Source organism: Erpetoichthys calabaricus, chromosome 14, assembly GCF_900747795.2.
Source record: "Erpetoichthys calabaricus chromosome 14, fErpCal1.3, whole genome shotgun sequence".
NCBI lineage: Eukaryota > Metazoa > Chordata > Cladistia > Polypteriformes > Polypteridae > Erpetoichthys > Erpetoichthys calabaricus.
Genome location: NC_041407.2, coordinates 29450952 through 29478295, shown reverse-complemented (window position 1 = coordinate 29478295; position 27344 = coordinate 29450952). Strand labels below are relative to the sequence as shown.

General features: G+C 39.7%; 1 protein-coding gene across 2 annotated transcripts in view; it reads left to right on the top strand.

The window, feature by feature from the left end:
• arsg (arylsulfatase G) overlaps positions 1 to 27344 on the top strand; it is a 162534-nt gene that overhangs the window by 127628 nt on the left and 7562 nt on the right. The window contains exons 11-12 of one of the 2 annotated variants that reach the window (XM_051936241.1): positions 6710 to 6800; positions 16724 to 16840. In XM_051936241.1, the coding sequence (XP_051792201.1) occupies positions 6710 to 6800; positions 16724 to 16815 (183 nt within the window). In that variant the 3' untranslated portion in view covers positions 16816 to 16840. The remainder of the gene's footprint in view (positions 1 to 6709; positions 6801 to 16723; positions 16841 to 27344) is intronic. The other variant, XM_028819132.2, reaches the window with a different exon arrangement.

The window sequence follows — 27344 nt, the reverse complement described above, 5'->3', positions numbered from 1 at the left end:
AAGTTCCTGTGTGCTGATTGGCTCAGAGACAGAGCACCGAATTTGATTCCGCTGCGTTAACTAGGAAGTGTTTCGCTGTGTAAAGAGTTAACTTTTGTGCTGTTTTGTGTTTATCTTTGTGCATAGTCAAGCCCTTCGTTATGGCTCCAAAACGATCTGTTCCTGCTACTGCTTCAGAGGCCGTGCCGAAGCGCCAACAGAAGATGCTAATGATTGCCGAAAAGGTAAAAGTTTTGGATATGTTGAAGGAAGGGAACAGCTACACCGCTGTAGGACGCCATTACGGCATCAATGAGTCCACAATTCTTTTTAGTTAAAAAGGAGGAAAATAATATAAGATCTACGGCCGCAGTGTCCTTTAGCCAGGGAGCAAAATGAGTTGTAAGTGGACATAATAAGGCGGTAGTCCGGACGGAATCTGCTTTAGGGATTTGGATTGAAGACTGCCGGAAGGAGAACAACACAGTCGCCTGAAGAGGCTCCTTTAAATGAGCTGTAATGCTGTCCTTTGTTGTGCAGTAAAATTAAACTCATCGTTATCGGACAAGTTGTCGTGTCATTGTTGGTGAGTAACCATAATTAATTTTCTACGTACAGTACTTAGTACATGTACGTATGTTTAGTGTCACTGTACACACATTTTACTGTATACAATTTTTCTTGCAATGTGCGTATTTATTGTTGGTGGCCTGTCTATCGTAATGGCTGTAACATATGTGATATCGGAGACGCTCAATATCTTTAAAATAATATTTAGGTTTTACTGTATATGAACAGTGTGTTTACATACATAATTTCAACGAATCTTACCTAATATCTTAAGAGAATACATAGGGTTTATGCTGTATAACTGTGCGGGAAATGTTTATAAGAGTGTGGGAGAGTTTATAAGGGCTTAAAATATATAAAATAACCATATAAACATATGGTTTTTACTTCGCGGATTTTCACCTTTCACGGGGGGTTCTGGAACACAACCCCCGTGATCGAGGAGGGATCACTGTATAGCATTAACTTTGTTTAGTCTGGACTTTGTTGAAGCACCTTTGGCAGCAATTCTGGAGTCTTGTTCGGTGTGACTTGATAAGTTTCTCAAACCTGGGTGTGGGAATTCTTCTCCACGTATCCTCTCAAGCCATTTTCAGGTTTCTCTGGAGATGTTTGTTTTGCTTGAAATCTGGACTGCGGCTGGGCTACTCAAGAACATTCACAAAGTTGACCCTAAGCCACTCCTTTGTTGTCTTTGCTTTGGGCTTAAGGCCATTGTCCTGTTTAAAGGTGAACCTTCACTCCTGTCTGAGGACCAGAGAACTCTGGAACAAGTTTTCATGAAGGATATCTCTGTACTTTTCTCTGTTCCGCTTTCCCTCAACTCTGTTTTAGTCTCGGATGCTACCACCATTGTGCTTCACTGTTGGCCTGGTTTCCTCCTGACATGACTCTTAGAACTGAGGCCAAACAGTTCAATCATGGTTTCATCAGACCAGAGTATCTTGTTTCTCTTTGCCTGAGAGTATTTCAGATGTCTTTTTGCTAACTCCAAGCAGGCTTTCAAATATTGTCTGACCACTCTGCCAAAAAACCCATGTTAGGGGGTGCTGCAGTGGTGGTGGTTGTGCTATCTCCACACATGTTCTGTGGAGCTCAGCCAGAGTGAACATTGGGTGTTCTTGGTCACTTCTGTTACCATGGCCCTTCATCCCAGATTGTTCAGTTTGGCCAAGCAGACAGTTTTTGGAAGAGTTGCGATTGTTCCAAACTTCTTCCATTTAATAATTATGCTGGTAACTGTACACTGTACTCTTGTGAACCTTCAGTACTCCAGAATTTTTTGCACCCTTCCTCAGATCTGCTCCTCAACACATTTCTGTCCCTAAGCTCAGCAGGCAGTTCCTTTGACCTCATGGCTTGGTTGCACATATTGTGAGTTGTAGGACCTTCTATGGACAGGTGTGTCCTTTGCTTTATCATGTGCAGTCAATTGAATTGGCCAAGGTGTAGAAACATCTCAAAGATGAGCAATAGAATGAGATGCACCTGAGCCAGATTTGAAGAGTCTGAATGCTTGTGTCATTGTGATATTTTAGCTTTTTACTCTTAATAAATTTGCAAAGATTTCTAAAATTCATCCATCAATTATCCAACCCTTTATATCCTAACACAGGGCACAAGGCAGGAACAAATCCTGGGCAGGGCTCCAGCCCACCGCAGGGCACACACACCAAGCACACACTAGGGACAATTTATGATCACCAATACACCTAACCTGCATGTCTTTGGACTGTGAGAGGAAACCCATGCAGACACGGGGAGAACAAGAAAACTCCACGCAGGGAGGACCCGGGAAGCGAACTTGGCTCCAGCACCCCGTGACCCTGTGTTATGATATAGCGGATTGGGTAATGACTGACTGACTGATATCTAAAAATCCTGTTTTTGTTTTCTCATTCTTGGGAGCGTTGCTTCATTAGGGAAAAAAAAAATGATTTTAGCACAAGTCTGCAAACATAAAATGTGTAAAAAGTGGAAAGGTCTGAATACTTTCAGAAGGCACTATGGGATTTATTTGTTTATTCATTCAGGAGGTCCGTTCTTATCTTGAGTAGACTGGCTTTATAGATTAGTGGGTTGATTAACATGTCGGTGAAATAAAAATGTAAGATCTGCCTGATACCATGATAGATTTTTTTTTATATATGTTTGTGTAAATGCTTTAACAAAAATAAAACATTCTATATCTTTTATCTTTGTGTATTTTATTTCATTACTTAATGTTTATAAATAATACATTGCTGGGTTGTCCTATTACTGCATGGAAACTCATTGGAAAAAAATTAATGAGGCTTACTGAATTTTCCTCATACATTCATCCGGATTGGTTAGTTTATTAGATTTCAAGTTTAGACAGAAATATTTTTCACCACCCACTGTTTTAATAATGCTTTGATTTTTTTTTTCTAATAAAATCTTCAAGTTTCTTAATGTATTGGTTCCCCACTGACTGATATTTAAGTGCATAACTTTTGCTTTTAAGATTTATTCATTATATACTCATAGTATTTACAACATTTCCTACTGAAATTTCATTTAGCAGGCTTAGATTTGTTAGGCATTCTCAACCGCAGACATTTCCAGTAAAGAAACAGAAGTGGCAGTGCAGTAGAGCACCGAGTCGACTGGTCAGTAGCACTGCTACAGTACATGTTTATTTCATTTCTTGCATTTGCAGAGCAAGCATTCTATACCCATACTTGATGTTTAGTTACGTCCATTTGATGTTGGTATGGGTGTCTGCCTGCGATACGTCTTGTTTCTATTAATATTCATGGGCAGAGTATCAAGGTGCAGCAGATCCTTGGCAAATGCCCAGATTGGTATACTAAGAGTTGCATTCCCACTATTTATGAGTGATGTTGTCCCCTTGGCCTTATTAAGTTTACTGGAACAGTTCATAGCTCAGTATGACATTCTCACTATGACAATGAGGTCAGGGTCCTTTTCTGGAAAAGATTGGCTTTGCTGCCTGCCAGCAAGGGGCAGGAAGCTATGCCAAGATGAATAGTTAACATACGTCAAGAGAGACAAGTGATCATGAGATTGATCAACCAATCAGTGCAGAGACTTACAGAGATTTACAGCTATTGTACCAGTCCGGGATGTTGAAGCAGCATGTAAGTTCTCAAAAAAAGCTTGTGATTTAACAGATAGTCTACATGTCAGTCTTCATCGAAGGCCATGTGTTTTGGGTAGTAAGTGAAAAAATGAGTTTGGTAGCTCACAACTCCAAAATGTGTTTGCTATGCTTACTTTCCTTTATAGACTAAGGAGCTCTGCAATATGGGTGGACCTCAGCACAGACCCACTGCTTCTCCTGACTGAGAGGTGCTAGTCTAGACATTTTGGATACGTAATTAGGAGGTCATTTTGGCATCTCCCTCAATATGTGTGCCACACAATGGCACACTAGAAGAAGTATATTTCTGGGCAGGATTGTAGCCATCTGGGGAGTTTCAGGAGGAGCTGTTGCACAGGACAGAGTACACAGTTTTGTATTTTTGCTGATCATATACCGTATATACTCGTGGATAGGTTCTCCAGCAGATAAGTCAGGACTTGATTTTACCGTATAATTTCTGGTATTTTATAATGTCAGCCATATAAGTCCAATGCAGAAAACTTGCGCTATTGGTCAAAGAGATTATGATATGCTAACGCCCAACTGAGAGAGTAACCACGGAGCACACTGCCTTATTTTTTCCTATGTATTGTGCCCAGGTGACCACACAGTAATACCCAAACTATTCCAAAGCAACGTTTGCACTGATTTGTGGTTTTTGTATCTCACACCCTCATACACCTTTATCGTAAGAGCATCCTTATCTATGACGGAGTGTTCGATCAGAAGAAAATATGAAGCTGGTTTTAAATTAAACATCGATGAAGCAGCGAAAGAAATTGGTAACTACACTGCTGCAACAAAATTCGATGCATCTGAGAAACTGATGTGAGATTGGAGGAGGCAAGAAGATGTAAAAAAAAAAAAAAAAGTCGCATTTTTGAACGGGCGTATAAGTCGGGATCTGATTTTATGATCGATTTTTTGAGTTTCAAGACCTGACTTATATGTGAGTATATACGATAATTTAAAACTTGTTTAAATAAATATCAGCTTCACAGATCTTTTCTACCAAAAGAACTGTTACATATTCTTGCATTAAACCATAACAAAATTGAAAGTAAACTTTGCCCACTTAAAGAAGAATTTGTTAAGAAGAGATCTAAGATGTCTTACTAACTAAAATGCTATCCACTCTTTTGAAAGAAGTGTTTTTTAGGCTGTGTCATTGATGAACATTTCTGAAAATTGCATTGATACATTAAAAAGGTAATTTCTGAATAAAGTTGCTAGATAATAGCCCAGAAGGTATTCCCAGCTGTAATTACTATATTTTATTGACTTCAGACTTTGGTTACAATGCACATAAAGTACTGTAAGTTAATGAAGCACACAGTATTTTATTTTATTCTGATCATTTTTTTTTTTATGATCTCCCTTAAAGATAGTGTGAGAAGCTCAGTCATCCAGGAGGGGCTCAGAGTAGAGCCGCTGCTCCTCCGCATCGAGAGGAGTCAGATGAGGTGGCTCGGGCATCTGATCAGGATGCCTCCTGGACGCCTCCCTGGTGAGGTGTTCCGGGCACATCTAACCAGGAGGAGGCCCAGGGGAAGACCCAGGACACGCTGGAGGGACTATGTCTCTCGGCTGGCCTGGGAACGCCTCGGGATTCCCCCAGAAGAGCTAGAAGAAGTGGCCGGGGAGAGGGAAGTCTGGGTATCGCTGCTCAAGCTGCTGCCCCCGCAACCCGACTTAGGATAAGCAGAAGAGGATGGATGGATGGATGGATGGATGATCATTTTATTTCCCCTACCCAACAGGACAGAGCATAGTACAGGAAAAAATTAAATATAAAATAATTTTAAAGGTAATGAAATATCCAAAATTAACAATTTTTGGTGTGTTTTCTTTATTTGAACAGATGACAAAAGAAAAGCTGTATAAATTAACTGAGCAAATTTTTAGGACCACTATACTAATACTGAGTAGGGCCTCATTTTGCTGTCAAAACAGCCTCAGATTTTCATGACACGGACTCTACAAGATGCTGGAAACATTCTGGTCCATGTTAAGACGATTGCATCAGGCAGTTTGTGCAGAGTTGTCAGCTGCACATTATGCTATGAATGTCTTACTGTACCACATTGTTTGGATGTGATGGCCTATCTGAGTATTGTTACTCATCATGATTATCCCTTCATGGCCACAATTTACCCATCTTCTGATGGCTATTTCCAGCGTGGTAATGCACCATGTCATAAGGCAGAAATGGCCACAAACTGGCTGCATGAATTTTGAAAGTGAGTTCAGTGGCCTTCCCAGTCACTTAATCTGAATCCAGTAGAGCACCTTTGTTCTGTGTGGTAGAATGGGAGATTCACAGTATGAATGTGCTGCTGACGAATTGGCAGAAATAGCATGAGGATATCATGTTGACATGGAGCAGAATCTCAAAGGAATTTTTCCCACATCTTGTGAAATCTGTGCCGTGAAGAATTGCTTTGTCAGCTAAAGGAGGCCCAACCGAATATTAGTATAGTGGTCCTAAGAATTGGCTCTGTGAGTGTATGTGGCTGATTTGCTAGTAGTTTCTACCTTTAGAAATCTAACTGATGTTGTGAAATGATTATAGGATTTCCTCTGTGAACAGTGTTTGTGTTAAGTTAAATATCAGACCCTCGCTCTTCTCCAGTGGCACCAGAGTAAACGTAGCATGGTAAATGTTTGACATTTCAAAACAGATGCTCAGCACTGAGCATTCCAATAAATGAGTCCCACTCAGATTACTTGTTGCACAAATGCTACAGAAAATGTGAAATTAAAGGATACTCATCATCATAAGGATTAGCAATCCTCTTTGCACTCAACACGGCAAATGAGTGTTAGTGTTGTGTCTTCTAGTGAGACGTATGCATAAATGACAAGTAAACCATGAAACCTTTTTTTTTGCTTGTTTTTAAACAATTTCTGCCTTATTTATTTGGAAGTGTTTTTTGGCTATCAAAAATGCTGTAGTAATTAAAAAGCTTTTTATGTTTAAGTACATTTTTCCAGTTATTTTGTTTAAGTAACTGTACTAATTTTGTTTTGAAGGTGTTATTTCATCCGAATAGTGGAGCAGCTGGCAAATTTGGGGATCTCCAAACTGTCCGACTGGAGAAGTACAAAGCTTTTTATATTACAGGTAAAATATATTGTTTGTAGTAGTGATAAAAAGTGAACACACCAACAGCCTGCCTTTTTATTTTTCTTAGCTTTTGAGCAGTAGACACAAATATTTGGGGTGTATGAAATATATGGTAATTTTATTTTAAAAACTTAAATTTTGACCTGGCTAGGCAAGAAGTGCAGAACAGACCGTTTCACTGGATTTGAAAGTGTTATGAAGCCACACTTCTGAACATGTTTAGGGTCTCTACCAGTTGAATAAAAGTATATATAATTTTAAGCTGAATAATTCTATGCTTTGTGCATAAGGAGCTCAAGTGAATTCTCTGCATTGCTACCTTCCACTCCTTTTCTGATATGTTGAGTGAGAGATCCTTTTCCCATTGTCCTCTTGGATGTTTGAACGGGAGGGACTGTAAAATGGTTTTATATATTGCAGAAATGCTGTCTGAGTCCTCAAGACTGATCGATATTTTTTCCGGCGTAGAGGTAGGTGGGAGGTGAGGGAAATTGGGCAGGTTTTTATTAACAAAGTTTCAAATTTGAAGATAATGAAAGAAACGTGTTGCTGGAAAATTAAAGTTAGAGTGTAATTGCATGTAGGAAGAAGTGATTTAATCTCAAATGTTTTCCAGACATTAAAAACTGTGTGTATTTGGGAGGGTAGAAAAAGGTGGTTCTCGTGCAGAGGTGCCACAGATAAAAGCTTCTCCATCTTAAAATACTTTCTACATTGGTTCCATATTCTGAGTGAGTGAAGCACAATTGGGTTGTTAGTATATTGGCGATAACTTGTATTAATTGGGGTGCAAAGCAAGGAATATAAAGAAGTACTGCAGGATTTTATTTCTGTTGCGGACCAAGCCTGTATATGTTCATCTATTTGTGTCAGTGTCCAGGTTTTTATAGCTTGTATATTTGCTGCCCAGTATTAAAACTGAAAGTTAGGTAGAGCCATGCCGCCTTCTGCCTTAGGTCTTTGTAGGGTCGCCCTTTGGATACGTGGATGTTTTGAATTCCAAATAAGTGAGGTTATGGCTGAATCTAATTCCTTAAAAATTATCTATTGATGTATATTGGAATGTTTTGAAATGAAAAGAGAAGCTTAGGAAGGATATTCATCTTAACAACGTTAATTCTTCCAGCTAAAGTGAGATGAAGGGTTGACCATCTATGCAAGTCTTACTTAATTTTTTCCATACAGACAGCAAAATTTTGTTGATAAAGAGCTTTGTGTTTACTTGTGTTGTTTACCCCTAGGTATTTAAACTGATCTGTGATGATAAAAGGGAAGGTGTCCAATCTAATATTGTATGCTTGAGAATTAGTGCTGTTAGGGCCCCAGGAACAGTATTTTGTGGATCTGATATATACATTACCGTATCAGTTTGTTGTGTTTTTGCGAAACCTGGCTAAATAACACCATCCCAGATGCCAACGTGGAGCTACCCGGGTTTAGCACAGTTAGAGCGGACAGAGATGCAAGTACCTGTGGAAAGCACAAATGAGGAGGACTCGCTCTCTATGTTAATACACGGTGGTGTAACTCTGGACATGTTAACGTCAAAATCTCCACTTGTTGCAGGGATATCGAACTGTTGGCCGTAAGTTTACGTCCCTACTACTTGCCCAGCGAGTTTGGACATGTCATTGTTGTCATCTTGTACATCCCTCCTCGGGCAGATGTGGAGTCAGCGAGTGACATCATCCATTCTGCTGTTGCTAAGTTACAAACGCAGCACCCTGAGGCGCTTGTGCTAATCGCTGGAGACTTTAACCATGTGACGCTGGACAAAACATTACCTGCCTTCTCCCAGTATGTGGACTGTAACACCCGGGGAAATAAGACTATTGATTTACTGTATGCAAACGTTAAAGACGCATACAGCGCCACCCCGCTGCCTGCGCTTGGGAAAGCAGATCATAACCTGGTTCTGCTTCAGCCTCACTATAAACCAAAAGTGAGAGTCCTACCTGCAACCACACGATCATTCAGGAAGTGAACCCCGGAGGCTGAGAATACTCTGAGAGAATGTTTTGGAACTACAGACTGGGATATCCTGCAGGGATCTCATAGTGAGAACATTGAGGAAGTTGTTGACTGCACTACTGACTACATCAACTTCTGTATGGACATTGTAGTTCCAGTAAGAACAGTACGCTGCTATGCTAACAACAAGCCATGGATTACAAGTGACATCAAGGGCCTTTTGAACCAGAAGAAAAGGGCTTTTAAAGACGGTGATCTGCATGAGCTCAAGCACGTGCAGAAGGAACTCCGAGTCCAGCTCAGGGCGGCGAAGGAGCAGTACAGGAGAAAGCTGGAGCAGAAGTTGCAGAATAACAGCATGAAGGAAGTGTGGGATGGGATGAAGATCATCACTGGCTGCAGCTCGAAGCGGGGTACCACCATCGAGAGAAACGTGAAGAGTGCAAACCAAATGAACAACTTCTTTAACAGGTTTGACCACCCTAACCCACTGTCACTCTCACTTCGGAGTACTGCACCCTCCACCCATCCTTCTGCTGATACCAGCATAGGAAAGACATCCCCACCCATAATTACAACAGCGCAAGTGAGCAGAGAGCTGAGGAGACTTCGTGCCAGCAAAGCAGCGGGTCCAGATGGAGTATCGCCACGACTGCTGAAGGTCTGTGCATCGGAGCTGGGGGGTCCTCTACAGTGCATCTTCAACCTGAGCCTGGAACAGGGGAGAGTCCCGAGGCTTTGGAAAACATCTTGTATCACCCCAGTACCAAAGGTATCACGTCCTAGTGAGCTGAATGACTTTCGGCCTGTTGCTCTGACATCACATGTGATGAAGACCATGGAGAGGCTGCTGCTTCACCACCTTAGGCCACAGGTTCAACACACCCTTGACCCTCTGCAGTTTGCATATCAGGAGAAGGTGGGAGCGGAGGATGCCATCATCTACATGCTACACCGATCCCTCTCTCACTTGGACAGAGGCAGTGGTGCTGTAAGAATTATGTTTCTAGACTTTTCTAGCGCCTTCAACACAATCCAACCTCTGCTCCTTAGGGACAAGCTGACAGAGATGGGATTAGATTCATTCCTAGTGGCATGGATCGTGGACTATCTTAAAGACAGACCTCAGTATGTGCGTCTTGGGAACTGCACGTCTGACATTGTGGTCAGCAACACAGGAGCGCCACAGGGGACTGTACTTTCTCCAGTCCTGTTCAGCCTATATACATCGGACTTCCAATACAACTCGGAGTCCTGCCACGTGCAAAAGTTCGCTTATGACACTGCTATCGTGGGCTGCATCAGGAATGGGCTGGAGGAGGAGTATAGGGACCTAATCAATGACTTTGTTAAATGGTGCGACTCAAACCACCTACACCTGAACACCAGCAAAACCAAGGAGCTGGTGGTGGATTTTAGGAGGCCCAGACCCCTCATTGACCCTGTGATCATCAAAGGTGACTGTGTGCAGATGGTGCAGACCTATAAATATCTGGGAGTGCAGCTGGATGATAAATTAGACTGGACTACCAATACTGTTGCGCTGTGCAAGAAAGGACAGTGCCGGTTATACTACCTTAGAAGGCTGGCGTCCTTCAACATCTGCAATAAGATGCTGCAGATGTTCTATCAGACAGTTGTGGCGAGCGCCCCCTTCTACGCAGTGGTGTGCTGGGGAGGCAGCATTAAGAGGAAAGACGCCTCACGCCTGGACAAACTGGTGAGGAAGTCAAGCTCTATTGTTGGCATGGAGCTAGACAGTTTAACATCTGTGGCAGAATGAAGGGCGCTCAGCAGGCTCCTATCAATTATGGAGAATCCACTGCATCCACTAAACAGTGTCATCTCCAGACAGAAGAGCAGCTTCAGCGACAGACTGCTGTCACTGTCCTGCTCCACTGACAGATTGAGGAGATCGTTCCTCCCCCAAACTATGCGACTCTTTAATTCCACCCGGGGGGGGTAAACGTTAACATTTAACATTATACATAGTTATTGTCTGTTTTTCACCTGCATTATTATCATTCTTTAATTTAATATTATTTATTGTATCAGTATGCTGCTGCTGGAGAATGTGAATTTCCCATTGGGATTAATAAAGTATCTATCTATCTATCTATCTATCTATCTATCTATCTATCTATCTATCTATCTATCTATCTATCTACTAGCAAAATACCCGCGCTTCGCAGCGGAGAAGTAGTGTGTTAAAGAGGTTATGTAACCATATATATACATAAACATATATACATATATATACATATCTACATATACACACATGTACATATACATCTATATACATATACACATCCACATATATATATACATATACAAATTTACATATCTATATATATATATATATATATATATATATATATATATATATATAAATATAGCAATATACCCACGCTTCGCGGCGGAGAAGTAGTGTGTTAAAGAGTTTATGTAAACATATATATACATAAACATATATACTTATATATATATATATCTACATATATACATATATATATACATATACACATCCACATATATATACATATATCAACATATATATACACATACATATACACACATACATACATACACACACACACACATATATATATATATATATATATATATATATATATATATATATATATATACACATACAGACACATATATATACATATTTACATATCTACATATATATACACATACATACATATCTACATACATACACATCTATCTATATATCTATCTATCTCCCCGTGAAGTACTGCTTTTAAATTTTTATTAAGAAGAAAACCTTTTTAAATTGAGTGAAAATCTACCAATAACAATTTGTTAAGGATCTGTTTTTTTGTGAAGCTGACTTCACACAGCCTCTCCGCTGTTTTATAAACGAACGTCATATAAGGTCTTCCTTTTTCGTTGCTTTAACAACGGACGCAGCCTTTTTATTTAATCCTGTTTTTATGATTGTTCTGTTTGTATATCACGTTGTCAGTTCAGCACTCCGGTTGTAATATGACCAAGCCGTGCAAGCACACTCTTGAGAATGCAACGTATAGTAATACAGGAGAAAAGCAGTCTTGCCTCAAATCAATGGCAACCTTTTGTAGGTCTATGAACTTAATTTAAACTTTAGGTTTACACGGTGCTTTCTTTCCGAAGTACCTGCACTCATGAGTATGTTTGTATGCGTCAGTCGCTCAAATTCCTGCGGTTTGCACCGGTGAAGTTGTGCTTTTAAATTTTTATTAAGAAGAAAAGAAAACCTTTTAAAATTGAGGTAAAATATACCAATAACAGTTTGTTAAGGATCTGTTTTTTTTGTGAAGCTGCCTTCACTCGAGTGATCACTTCGAGCTTTAAGCCTGAGAAATCACCCCGTAAATGCACACGTTTAATTGCACATCTATCTATCTATCTATCTATCTATCTATCTATCTATCTATCTATCTATCTATCTATCTATCTATCTATCTATCTATCTATCTATCTATCTATCTATCTATCTATCTATCTATCTCCCCGTGCTTTGCAGCGGCGAAGTACTGCTTTTAAATTTTTATTAAGAAGAAAACCTTTTTAAATTGAATGAAAATATACTAATAACAATTTGTTAAGGATCTGTTTTTTTGTGAAACTGACTTCACACAGCCTCTCTGCTGTTTTATAAACGAACGTCATATAAGGTCTTCCTTTTTCGTTGCTTTGCCAACGGAAGCAGCCTTTTTATTTAATCCTGTTTTTATGATTGTTCTGTTTGTATATCACATTGTCAGTTCAGCACTCTGGTTGTAATATGACCAAGCTGTGCAAGCACACTCTTGAGAATGCAACGTATAGTTGTACAGGAGAAAAGCAATCTTGCCTCAAATCAATGGCAACCTTTTGTAGGTCTATGAACTTAATTTAAACTTTAGGTTTACACGTTGCTTTCTTTCCGAAGTACCTGCACTCATGAATATGTCTGTATGCATCAGTCGCTCAAATCCCCACGGTTCGCACCGGCGAAGTTCTGCTTTTAAATTTTTATTAAGAAGAAAAGAAAACCTTTTAAAATTGAGGGAAAATATACCAATAACAGTTTAAGGATCTGTTTTTTTTTGTGAAGCTGCCTTCACTCGAGTGATCACTTCGAGCTTTAAGCCTGAGAAATCACCCCGTAAATGCACACGTTTAATTGCACATCTGTTAATATGTATGCTTACAAAGTATTAAAAGACACTCAACAATTACACAGTATTAAAAGACACTCAACAATTAATGTCATTTACCTTCGTTCCCGCGTTTGACTCGTGCTGTGAATCTCTTCCTTGTTTTCACTTCACGTGATTATGTAGGAGGCGTAATACGTGATGACGCGATACGTGACTCCGCCTCCTCCATTAGAGTATATGGACAAAAAACAGGTTCCAGTTATGACCATTACGCGTAGAATTTCGAAATGAAACCTGCCTAACTTTTGTAAATAAGCTGTAAGGAATGAGCCTGCCAAATTTCAGCCTTCTACCTACATGGGAAGTTGGAGAATTAGTGATGAGTCAGTCAGTCAGTGAGTCAGTGAGGGCTTTGCCTTTTATTAGTATCTATCTATCTATCTATCTATCTATCTATCTATCTATCTATCTATCTATCTATCTATCTATCTATCTATCTATCTATCTATCTATCTATCTATCTATCTATCTATCTATCTATCTATCTATCATCTGCATATAGAGAAACTTTCTGTTCCAGTCCTCTCATAATCCCCTTTATCTCATAAACATTTTGACATTTTGCCAGTGGCTCAATGGCGATTGTAAAAAGCAGTGGCGACAAGTGGTATCCTTGTCTGGTACCACGTTCTAGTTTAAAGTATTCTGAAATAGTGTTGTTAATACAAACTGAAGCTTCTGGATTGGTATACAGTAGTTTGATCCATGCACAAATGTTTGGGCCAAACCCAAATTTCTCCAATGTAGTGAAGAGGTAGTTTCATTCGACCATATCAAATGCTTTTTCTGCATCCGATAATATCTCCAGGGTGTTTGACTTTGTGGGTGAATATATTACATTAAACAGGCATCGAAGATTGGAAGCTTAAGTGTCTGCCTTTAATAAATCCAGTTTGGTCTTGTGATACTACCGAAGGCAAGAATTTCTTCATCCTTCTAGCTAGGACTTTGGAGAGTACAGTGATCCCTCGCTATATCGCGCTTCGCCTTTCGCGGCTTTACTCTATCGCGGATTTTATATGTAAGCATATTTAAATATATATCGAGGATTTTTTGCTGGTACATGCTTCCTCAGTTGGTTTGCCCAGTTGATTTCATACAAGGGACGCTATTGGCAGATGGCTGAGAAGAAACCCAACTTACTTTTCTCTCTCTCTCTCTTTCGCTGACTTTCTCTGATCCTGACGTAGGGGGATTGAGCAGGGGGGCTGTTCGCACACCTAGACGATACGGACGCTCGTCTAAAAATGCTGAAAGATTATCTTCACGTTGCTACCTTCTGTGCAGCTGCTTCCTGAAGCGACATGCTGCACGGTGCTTCGCATACTTAAAAGCTCGAAGGGCACGTATTGATTTTTGCTTGCTTGTTTTTCTCTCTCTCTCTCTTTGTCTGCTCCTGACGGAGGGGGTGTGAGCTGCTGCCTTCAACAGCTTTGTGCCGCAGTGCTTCGCATACTTAAAAGCCAAACAGCCCTATTGATTTGTTTGCTTTCCTCTGTCTTTCTGACATTCTGTGCTCCTGACGCACACTCCTTTGAAGAGGAAGATATGTTTGCATTCTTTTAATTGTGAGACGGAACTGTCATCTCTGTCTTGTCATGGAGCACAGTTTAAACTTTTGAAAAAGAGACAAATGTTTGTTTGCAGTGTTTGAATAACGTTCCTGTCTCTCTACAACCTCCTGTGTTTCTGCGCAAATCTGTGACCCAAGCATGACAATATAAAAATAACCATATAAACATATGGTTTCTACTTCGCAGATTTTCTTATTTCGCGGGTGGCTCTGGAACGCAACCCCCGCGATGGAGGAGGGATTACTGTATCTTAACATCAGTATTCAGAAGTGAAATTGGTCTATATGATGCACATTGCAACAAGTCATTATTTTGTTTAGGAAAGACGGTAATTAATGCTTGGCAAAAAGTTTGAGGTAGAATTTTATTGTCTCTAGCTTCTGTAAATGTTGCTAATAGAAGGGGAGCTAGCTGAGTTGGGAATTTTTTATAAAATTCAGCAGGGTAGCCATCGGGGCCTGCTGCTTTCCCACTCTTAAGTGAGTTTACAGCATCTAGTAATTCTGATAGTACCAAACATTTATCCAATTCCTCTGCACTAAGAGTATCTATTTGTGGTATCTGTAATGCATCCAGAAATGCATTAGATTGTGTCTTGTCTTCTTTAAACTTGGTAGAATATAAGGATGTATAGTAGTCTCTAAATGTTTGCATTATATTTTTATGGTAAATGATTTTTGTCTCCGTTTGTGTTGGTGATTGCTGGGATTGCATTGTGAACTTCTTGCTTGTGGATTTGTTGAGCTAAGAGCTTATTAGCTTTCTCTCCATGTTAATAGTAATGAAGTCTTGATTTTAAAATGAGTTGTTCAGTTTCTTTAGTTGTTAAGAGGTTGAGTTCTGACTGCAGAGCCTGCCTTTTCCTATGAAGAGCCTCACTTGGACACCTGGCATGTTCTTGATCTATTCTAGTAATTTTGCTGACTAGCTCTGACACGTTCTTGGTTTCCAATTTATTTCTGTGGGAAAGATATGAGATAATCTGTCCTCTTAAGAAGGCCTTCAGGGTTTCCCAGAGTATTCCTGCAGAGACCTCTGAGGATATATTTCTCTCTAAAAAAAATATTGATTTGCTTGGTTATAAATTCTGCACAGTTCTCATCTGCTAATAAAAGTGGATTAAGACACCATTTTCCATTAAATGTTCTGGACTTTTATGTGCATTTCGTACTTTCCGTGTGTCTTACTGAGTTCATGTTCAGTGTGGGGTCAAAGGAGGGTTTGTATTGTATACTAACTTTGTGCTGAACCTTTTCTTTTTATTATTACTTTCCACCAGTCACTTTTGGGGTTGAATGGTATGTCGGGGTTGGTTGGGGTATGATATATATATTGTTTGGAGTTTGTTCATTTCTATTTTTATTAATATATACTCACTTTATTATTTTGCATATGGTTTGTTTTTTGCCTTATTTTTGATCGTCAGTTGGGTGAAGTTTATTTGGAAGAAGTACGGATTGTTGGCTCTAACGTCCTCAACTTGCCAGGCCACGGTTTTTGGTGGTGTAGCTGCCGGTTTTGGAGTATGAGTCGGCTGTTACATATTTAGGTAATGCTTTTATCCTCACTGGCTTAGAGATCATGAGTGCGTGTTGCAAATGTTTCACCATTTGTTCTTTTGGAGCAGTGAGAGATCAATCGCTATGCTGATCATCAGTGATGGGGCAGTTGTCTGATTTAAAGTGCATTAGGCCATATGTTTTCTGTTTGATGTTAGATAATCATTTAATGCTATACATTGCACAGGTTTTGAGAACAAAGATTTTTGCGGTGAAAGTTAAAAATATCCCTGGTATTAATAATATGCAGCCCTTAAAGTCCTGCTGTTGATGTTATTTTCTGCGTACAATGAATTCAGTCCGCTCCAAGTGGGTGTCTCCAAGGGGGTGAGTTATGGGCCTCCTGTGCCAGCCTTACAGTCTAGCTTTATGAATAAACTTGTTTCTGATTTGAATTACAAGCTGAACATGAAACTTTAAATGTGAATTACATGGGGCCTTTTATAGAAGCATGTAGTTTGTTTTTCTCCCTCTCCCATTTTCACATGGCATTTCAAGATAAATTTTAGAAGACAAGTTCAAACCTGTGTGATTTAGTTTTTGTAGGGGAGTATTTCTTTTTGTAAGTCTGTGTACCCCTCTAATTTATGTTTTGTTCCTCTAAGGTTACGACAAACTAACTTGCAGTAGCTGGCTAGCTTGCTCGTTTTTTTCCCTGCAGTTGTTAACCAGTCTTCTTAACCATTTTGAATCGTAAAGTACAAGCATCATCAGACAGGCAAGTAAGCTTTTTGTTCCGACACTGAATACCCCACCATATTAATAGTAGTCCTACCATTTTTCAATTGAAGGTGTTACATGATTTATTGAATCCGCTTCTTACTTCAAAATATTACAAGACTTATGTATCTCTTGCAATACTGACAATAAATTTTACATTTTTTTTCCTATGTGTGATTCAAGCATGCAGTCCTGCAGCAAGGAAAAGATTTAATGTAGACTTGTTGTTAGGGAAAATTCTGAATAAATAAAGAAGAGTCTTGAGTCATCGTTACAAATGAAATTCCAGATGGACGTCCTTTATTACATTAGCGGCAGTGGAGCCTCCAGGTGCTCTTGTTCAGTGCAACGTGGCACACTAATCTATGCTAAGAGAACAGCTTCGTTTGTCAGTTAGGTCCATTTCCATACACTAGCTAGAGAAAGGGCCTGAGTTGCCTCGAAAGCTTGCATATTGTAATCTTTCTAGTTAGCCAATAAAAGGTGTCATTTTGTTTGGCTTTTCTCTACATTCATAATGGCTAACACGGTACAACACCCTAGTACTACAGACACTAGCTAGAAAGTATTTCAGTTATGCCAATCAGCTCATAGACAAATGGCATATTTCTAAAACACCTCCATGCTATTCAGTACCATTTATCTAAATGTCCCAGAACCATTACTCATTTAAAAGTCTTAAATAAGTATCTGGTTCAAAAAATGAGACTTCTTGTATGTAAATAACAAAATTGAAAAGTTTTAATGTTATATGATCTTATGTGTACTGTAAGTGTGCTGGCACAAATGATGTCCGGATGTTATAGTTTAACAGGCAGGCAGTTTCAGCCACTTTTTCCTTACACTTGTCTACCCAGAACCTCACACACACACTGCTACTTACTATCTGTGGTAGTTGCATTCAAAGTCCAGATTCAGCTCAGATGAAGTCAGCCGTTCTGTATGTGGTGCCAACACTTCACTAGCCACAAATGTGGAACTTCTCTCATGAACAGGCGAGTTTCAACTTCTGTAACTTCATTGTATTACTTTAATAGGATGTTTGGATTCCCACAATCATGATCTGTAAGAGGAGAGCAGATTCAGAAAGTGGATGGGAGAATGGGAGTTTTTAGGAAAACAGACTCATGTGCCGTGTTCTTGATACTTTTTATGAAATGCTCAGAATAAATGATAGGAGGTGTTTCCAGGGAGACCTCCTCCTGTTGTTTGTAGTGAGAGTAGCTCCCCGTTGCCTCCTACCTTGAATTTGTACCTATACGGCCAAAAGATCATCTGAAGTTGGATGAGAAGACCTGGCATTCCAACTAATACCCGAGGTGTTCAGTAGGGCTAAGGTCAGGGCTCTGTGTAGGTCACTGGACTTTCTCCATTTCTAAATGCATCTGGCTTTGTGCACAGAGGCACAATCATGCTGGGACAGAAAAGGGTTTTCCTCAAACTATTCCTACTAAGTTGGACCCGCACAACTTACCTAAAATGTCATTGTATGCTATAGCAGTAACCGTTCCCTTCACTGGAACCAATGGGCCTATCCCAAACCTGAAAATCAGCCCACACCATTGTTCCTGCTCCACCAAACTTTAACTTTAACCAAACTGTTCAACTGACAACCGTCTCCCCGCCATTTTGGAATGCAGGGCAGGTGCTGCCATATATTGGCAACAAAAAGAATTTTAAGTGAAATCTCTATGTTCAGGGCAGGTTCTCTATGTAATAAACTTAATATGTTATAGCGTAATGAAAATTGTATAATTAGATCTAGACCACCCTATAGTGTTCTGCAGGCACATGCCAAGCTCAGAATTATCCATCAGACTACCAGAGAGTGAAGTGTGATTTATCACTCCAGAGAACAAGTGTCCACCATTGTTACACCAGTCCAGCCAGCGACTGGCATTGGGCATAGTGATCTTAGACTTGTGTGCAGCAGCTCAGGCATGTAAACCCATTTCAGGAAGCTCCCAACAGAGAGTTCTTGTACCGACATTGCTCACAGAGGCAGTTTGGAACTCTATTGTGAGTGATACAACAGAGGATAGACGGTTTTTACACGCTATGCATAGTTTGCGTGGTCTGCCCCTTCATGGCTAAGCTGTGGTTGCTCCTTGATGTTTCCACATCACAATAATCGCACCTACAGTGGACCAGGGCGGATCTGGCAGAGCAGAAACGTTACATGCTGAGTTGTGGCAAGGGCGGCATTCTATGACATTTTGAAGCCGAGCTCTTCAGCACGGCTCATGTTTGTCATTGCTTGGCTAGGTGTTTGATTTTATGCACTTGTTAATAATGAGTGCGGCCTTAACACAATAACTCAATCATTTGGACCGGTGTCCACATGCTTTTGGCCATATAGTGTATTAAACTCTATCCATTTACAGATTGTAATATGAAGAACACAGATTTCCAGATAAGGTCCAATTTTGATTTTTCCTGCTCGCTGATTTTGGCTTCAGTGAGTGGTGACGTATTGCGTAGTTGTCAGACAGGCAAGTAAAGAGTTTTTGGTTACTTTGTGTACATCACAATAAATGTGAGCTTTGATTTGATGCCTGAATGTACGCCAGACAGGTCAGTGCTAGGAACTCTGTGTTCTGACTGGACTGTAGGTTATTATAACAAACAAAAGATCCTTTTGTTAAATGAATACAACACTGAGACATCAGCGTCCTTGAGGTTTGAGTGTGTAATGTACACCGCCTCCCCAGGAATGTGTCGGCCATAATGGGTTGGCATACCAGTCAGAGGTGGCTCACACTGCTTCAGTGATACAAAGGCGGACTAAACTGATAAATCTGGATGGTAGAAAGCAGCAATATGGTAACTGCAAATTTTGTCCTTTTCTTATTGTATACTATGCAAAGTAACATGCATTTGAAAGAAAAAGTACTTTATATAATATTGTATGTGTCATACCTAAATGTGCATTAGTAGTAGAATTTATATAAGGAGTTCAGCGTAGCTTTCCAATTCAAATCCATTCACCTTGTGTCCAAAAATATCAAATTTAAAGTTTCAAAAATGCTAAATCTGTACCAATGACTCTACCAGGTAATGTGTTGCTTATTTCCTATCTCTGTTTACTAGGAAACACACAGACCTTTGGTCCTCAGATAAAGGTGGTTCATGAAGAGCAAGCTGACATTTTCCATTCTGGCTTGCATTCTGTATCCTGTATGAAGCCCTATTACAGAGTTCCTCGTCGCCATCAAAGATCAATAAACCACAATACTTAACTGTTGATTATGAATTCTGAACATGGGAGTCGAGGCTGGGGGGCTCTCAAACAACAGGGCCTGTTAAAGCCCTCTGAGTCATTCCCTGTCTGATTGTGGGCCATACAAGAAATAGTTGTTGTGTTTGTTGTTGTATATTGTGAGATATGGCCGGCAGTTTATCCCGGCCAAAACCCCCAGGCTGCCAGATGGAGCCCTCCCTGCAACATGGAGGTGCCTCGAATTCCAGCAGGGACTCCTGGACCTTGGAGTTTTAATGCACAGCCCTGCTGGATACCATGGGGGCTGCCAGGGGACGCTGCAGGGAGGCCCAGGGACTTCTATCTGCCTTATAGCCCAGAAGTACTTCCCAGTCGAGGGGACAGAGGAAATGACGTACTTCTGGGCTGAAGAAAAGGAGTTTTTACCCGACCTGGAAGTGTTATAAACTCACATGGACTGAGGGACAGAAACACTTCCGGGTCAAGAAGTATAAAAGGACTGTGGGAGATCCCAGCACTGAGCTGAGTTAGGAGGAAGGGTGACTGAGCTGCTGGGAGGTGTGGAGGATTATGAGTATTGTGTATTTGGGATTATTAGTGATTTATTAAGTATAGTGGAGGTGGAGGTGCTTGTGCACATTTATTATTATAATGAAGTAAACATTTGGACTTTTATCTGGTGTCTGGTGTCTGATCTGAGGGTTCAAGGGGATAACAGCGCCCCCTATCTGTAATAATATGTACCGTGTTCTGGGGGATTATCAATTGGTGGGCTTGTGAGCACCGAGTTGTTATATTACAATAAACGTTTCCACGCACCAGTAAGATGCTCAGCACATACGCCGCTCCTATTTTTATTCTTATGATGGTGTTCATTGTCACATTATTGATTTCTGCAATGTGCTTTATGCTCAGGAGATGTCGCTGCTGTTCTTTTCCTTTCTGCTGTGTCACCTTCTTAGGCTGGTAGCCATAAGGAAGTCATGGAGCTTGTCACTATCACATTTTTTGTTTCACCATAAGATCAAGCTTCTAGCCCCAGTGGTTCGCAATTAATCACGGGACAGACGGAAACAACCCTTAGCATTTTATATATTTACTAGCCACAGTACCTGTCACAGTCAAGTAGTAAAATAACTAAAAACTATTTGCCATCTCTTGCCCTATGTGTACCTGCAGTGCCTTTCCTCTGTATTTGCGTGTGTGATCGCCTCTTCACCAGTGCTCTGACTGTCAGGCGCGCTCCTGGAAAGCCTGCTGCTCAGACTCTTCTCATTATTTTCAAGGCGCCTTTCTTGACTCCTGTCCACTTTTATATTTTCCGTGCTTGAAGGCAACTCAATAAGCATGCCTCATATCCCTTTACTCCTCCTCGTGCATCTCACAATCGCACTTCCTCATTCATCACGTCACCAAAGCCACTCTTGAGTTAATAAAGGAAAATATATTGGACAGAAAAAGAGAATGAGAGAGGGAATGCTAATCTCACTGGAGTCCATTAACCGTTCTGGTGATCTGCCGTCTTTAATGCAGTAAACTGAGAGCAGGGATAAGTCACGTAAATAAATACATTCTATTAACAGCTATAAAGAGGGCATGCTGGTCTCCCAGGACCAGAGTTTCAGACCCCCACAGTGACATCCTCTACTCCCACTCTGTGACAGTCCGTGGACTCCAATGGCGTTAGTACTTCCTCTCTCAGCGTTTTTTGTATTTTCTCTCAGTTTTTTTCTATTAAAAATCTCCTATTTGGTTGCAGTGTCTGTCCTTTACTCAATCTGTTGAAATGAAAAGTGCAATGCATTTTATTATTACATTCGACAAACACTCTGAAATGGCTGTGTTGAGAATGACACCCTTAAATGAGCGGTGACACGCGTCTCGAGTGCAGGTACGCTCTAGTGAATTCATTTCACTGACATGACACTTCTGTACCATTTGTTGTAGGTTTGGCCAGCTAGTTTAGCTGGTTCTATCATTTTCAAGAGAATTATAATCTTGAAAATGTTACGTTATTTTAAAAATCATCTTTATGAAATATTTCAGTTTGGCTTTTTGCCCCAGTCACAGTATGGGAGCTGCCTGAACTTGTGTTGTATTAGAAATCCCATTATCCTCCACCACTGCATTTTCAGACTTACAGATTTTGGTACTGTTCATCATCACAGGGGCTGAGAGCTAAATTGGACTGTTGGCAATGGCTCTTCATTATTTCACTGCTTTACTTATCAAAAAGTTTTCAATATGTGGTGAAATGTGAAGACAGCAATTCCTTGTTTGTATCTCTTATTAGACATGACATCTCTCATCCTCTTAAAGATGTCATTCAGAAAGGCAGTGTTAGCTTTCATTCTTCTTCTTCCATAGCTATCCCCATTTTAATATAGTGTTACTTTTTTCCCCCTTGTATTCTCCAATAGAAAAATATTACATATCTGTATATTATATTATGGATTTTGGTTCAACCGGATGAAGCTTCTTATGCGGTTATGTTCTGTTTTGGTGAGCTGAAATGATGGACAAGTGAACGGCATTTTTCCTTATGTTCAGAAGTTTCTGTTTGTGAGTTGTAACTCTGTGAATAGTAAAACAACAATGAACACTCACAACTCAAAAGGACTGGATGTTACTTTGACTGAATCCATCCATTATTTACCTGCATCATTAACCCAACCAGCTGTTTAATTTACACCACCTTATGAAGCACATTCATTCACTTGTACCAAGCATTGTCACACGTCACTACATTTCTATCTCCAGACTCCATTATTGGCAAGTATGAACAGTGAAACTTGAACCCTACCTTGATAGCTCTGGTCTTTTCATATTAACACCTCTTATTGATGACGATATGCAAGCTGTCGAGGTAACTCAGGCCCCTTCTTCAGGCGAGATGTAAAGCTAACAAGGTGCAACACCCTAGAACTACATATTAACACCTGGAAGCAGAAGTAGATTAATATGCTGCTACTAGGAGAAATCCAATTGACTGTTATTAATGTTTATTGGCAGGCATGACAGACAGATTAGAATGGCACCTTACAAGACAGGCAGGATAGATAGAAGTGTAAGGCACTATTGTAACAATTCGTCTCGAGCGCTAACAAGAGACAATTGCTACCACTAATCTGTCCTAGATGACAGCAGATGATAAAAGGATAGGCCAATATCACACCCCAATAAATTTCCCATATACCCTTTATTCTACACAAAACAGTCCCTTAATATCAATGCATTTATAGCCCACCAAAACTATAGTCAATATCTATCATCACATTACATCAAATAAACAACAAAAAAAAATACAATCTCTTACACATGCACCCCCCGCCACCCTAAATAACCCTTATATTGCAGCGCCACAAATATATACATATATATACACAATAACAATATTCATTCCCCCAGTTCCCCTTCCAGAGATGATAAATAGATCCACATTTGTCCACTGTTCTGCCCCGCAACTGCCGGCAGGCAAACGAGGAGTCCTGAAAATTGCGGACTACAAGCACAATCACCTCTTCGTCATAAAAGACATACAGTCAGTCTTGCGCCATGATACAGTATAGTAAGTCCTTTGAAATAGCTCACCCGAGTCCGTAGAAATTAGCGGAACGTTCGATTCCCCGATCAAAAGAAGACCTTCCACCTTCTGAGAGGACTGTGGGAACTCCAAGACTTCTTACATGGCCAGTGCAGCAGCTGATCTGTTTTTTAATTATCCGATGCTCTTTTTTTTTTCTTTTTTTTTTACTTTTTTCCTCCTCTCTTTAAAACGGCGTGCTTTATGCAAATCACTCCCCGAAAAAAACAGTAAAGCCGGAAGTTCCACCTCTGGGGCACCGCTGTCAATCTCTGGCGTTAAGAATGTTCCCCACAACACCTGATCGACAGCAGAAAACGTATGATCTTTATGTGGCAGCGCTACACTATATTAGATAGAAGTGTAAGGCACTATATTAGTTATTGGTACAAAGTGCATTGATTCAAACATCAAAGCAACAGTGTCCAAAAAGTGCAGTGCAGTTCAATGTTCATCAATAAGTAAAACAATAAAAACCAGTGCATTTGTGGAGAAGACAAAAACCAAAAAAGTCATCCCAATAAGTAAACTAAAGCCAAGAATAAAATCGGAGTCGGAACAGACTTGCTTTCTTTCTTTAATTAATTTAAGGACCCCGTATACCATGTCAGCCCTTGTATAAGTCCAGTTGTGACAAAAACTAAACATATTTTTAGTAAATTATTTTATTTCAGTTAGTCTTTCCAGGTACATTAATAGTTTTTGCTCTGCTCTGAATTTAAGAGAAACATTTCACTCATTTTCTGTTTCACATCATTGAATAAGTTAATTATAGGCATAAGTGAAGAAACGTCTTTTGGTTAAACTGAGACACACAGATGAGTATAATCAACAGACAAATTGTAATCTTTTCTGAATTACATCTCCTAAGCCCAACACATAAAAACAACAAATAATTGATGTCACTATAGAACCTTAAGTAACCATTTATGTAGCAGTAGATAGGAATGAGGAAAGATTTGTGCACATGTTAAAAATGGCTTAGGGAGTTTAACGCAAACCACTTGATATGTCCTCACAGTATAGCAAAATTCTATGTTGTGTGCAGCAGAATATTACTGTTAGTAGAAACAGAAGGTCTGTTTAAATCTTAAAGCACCATAGTAAGAGTATGTCCTGCTTTGGAGAGTACTAGAGCGAAGGCTGTTTTGTGTTGTGACAGTTATCAAAGCCAGATTGAAATCTCTCATGCACCTTTCATTTCTTTTAAATAAGATTCAAGTTACAGGATTAGTTTTTTTTTTCTAAGCTTTAAAATTCAACAGTTGATATTGATTTTGTGAGAAAAATTGAGAATAACGAGTCTGTCAACTTGCATCGATTACTGTACATTAAGTACTGTAAGTGTTGTGCTGTTAATTCAGGTGAGTTTACCACTGGGACCTGGAGATAAAGAACGTGAAGTTTAGACAGACAGAACCACACAAGACAGATATGAAAGGCAATAGATAGATAGATAGATAGATAAGGCAACATTGATGGATAAATAGACCTTGTATTTGTCCACATGGGGAAATAAGGCTTTTTACAGGAGCTTCATAAATGAATCTGTCTAAATCATTTTCTTATTGCTTTAGAGTTAATAAGTATTGTGTGTTTGACTAGTTTAAGTGTGTTGCCATGGACAAAGTCATCTCATAAAGAAAAAAAAAACTGACTAGAAGTTAATGGCAGTTATTAGGTATCCGTACATTAGGTGACATTTTTGACTCCAGTGGTCTTATAGCCTTTCAGTTATTATGCAGGGAATTCCTAAACTCTTGTTTTGACTTCTGTCTCCAGGTAAGCACAGGGCATCACCCGCTAATTCAGTTTGCCTTTCCACTTCGCTCCGATTCCACACCTGTTCCTGAATTGTATGCTATGCTGCTAAGTGCACCAGCTAATCTCTTAGCTGTTCAAAAGGTTTGGCTGTGGGATTTGTTGCCTGCTGCAGAGATTTGACACCATAAAGGCCTCCTCTAGAAGTCCAGGTTGTCGGTATGTGCAATTTACATTTGTTCATTGTACATACAGTATATACACAACGTAAGGATTTTTTTTATGGGAAAGGTAGATTCTTCAGAATGTCATTTCTGCCCATCTATGATGCCTGGCACCATTATGCATGACTTTTCAGAATGCCCTGGGGTGGTAGAATTGTGAAGTCTTGTTGCTAGTGCTCTGGCCTCCATTCCGGATATTTGAATACCTATACACGTATTACCACAATTGCTAATTTTATTACATTCTCTGTTTGTCATTTGTCGAGATCTCAGCTATTTCCATTGCTTGTATTGCTTTAAAACTTCTACTAGTGTGTCAGTGGAGAGACTCGAATAATGTAACCTTTGATCATTGGAAGTTTTCTTTTTATAATCTGATGCATTAAAAAGTGAGAGATTATCACTAAGAAAATTAAAAGCCAGCCGTGCTGTGTTTGAGGTTTTTGTTTCTATTAGGACTTGCATGTTATAGATAATTGGTAATTGGCTATCATAGGTGAGTGGGCATTTTAGGGTTGGGGACATGGGTTCTTGGGGGGGGGGGTGTTGGGGGCTGGTGTTTATGACTTCTCTAACATCTAATATCCTTAAGATTATGATTTTTTTCAACATGTTTTGAATTTTTTTTTTCAGCTTATTTGTAATTTTACATGTTTTCTCTTTTACATTGCTATATATTCTATCTTACTCTCAATAAATAATTGATCCTAAAAAACTACAGTTGTTAAATCATTTCACTTGCTTCAAATTGAGTTCAGAGCCACTTTTAAAATTCTCCTCCTTTTTATCCCCAATTTACAACTTCTTCTAAAGTCGTAAACAACGATGTACTAATACTGATACCAGATATAGGCTGAAAACTGAGATGAGAGGTTCTCCTAGTTTATGAACAATATAAAGAAAAGCCAAGCAAAATGACACCTTTTATTGGCTAACTAAAAAGATTACAATATGCAAGCTTTCGAGGCAACTTGCCTGAAGAAGGGGCCTGAGTTGCCTCAAAAGCTTGCATATTGTAATCTTTTTAGTTAGCCAATAAAAGGTGTCATTTTGCTTGGCTTTTCTCTACATTCATAATGGCTAACACGGTACAACACCCTAGTACTACTGAACAATATAAAGTATTTCTTTAAATATACTCAATAGCATTTCAAGATCATGCAGTAGTTTGATTTTTTTTCATTTAATATTGGGTTTTCATTTAGCTATATTGTATTTAATTACTAAGCTCGATTAGAAGTATATAAGAATAAATAAAGTTAATTACTTGTTATTGTTCCTTTTTAAGTTCACTATCTTCCTGAAGTGCTGTACATGCGCAGGTTTTTCGTTTTCCATTCATCAATCAGTTGTCAGATGCAGTTGGCCAATTCAGGTGCGAGCAGAGGAGCAGCAGGGGCCGACTATGAGGGCGGCCTCAGCACGTCCACTTCAGCGTGTCCAGTTACATTAACGTGAAGCTTCATAAAGGCACTAACTGGGATTTGGAATTGGGGTTAAGAGAAAAGGTGCACAGGCCATTTAAAAGTTTTGTGTGATCTCAGAGTTCCATGTCCCGCTCCTTAGCCTCTAAACCAGGGCTTCCCAAGTGCAGTCTTTGGTTACACCATTGGAGCTGCAGATTTTCATTCCGTCCAGTTTCACAAGTAAACGGTTCTGTCTTACTTCTAAATGATCCAATTGTTGTATTAGTCTTCTCTTATTTTGTATTCAGAAAT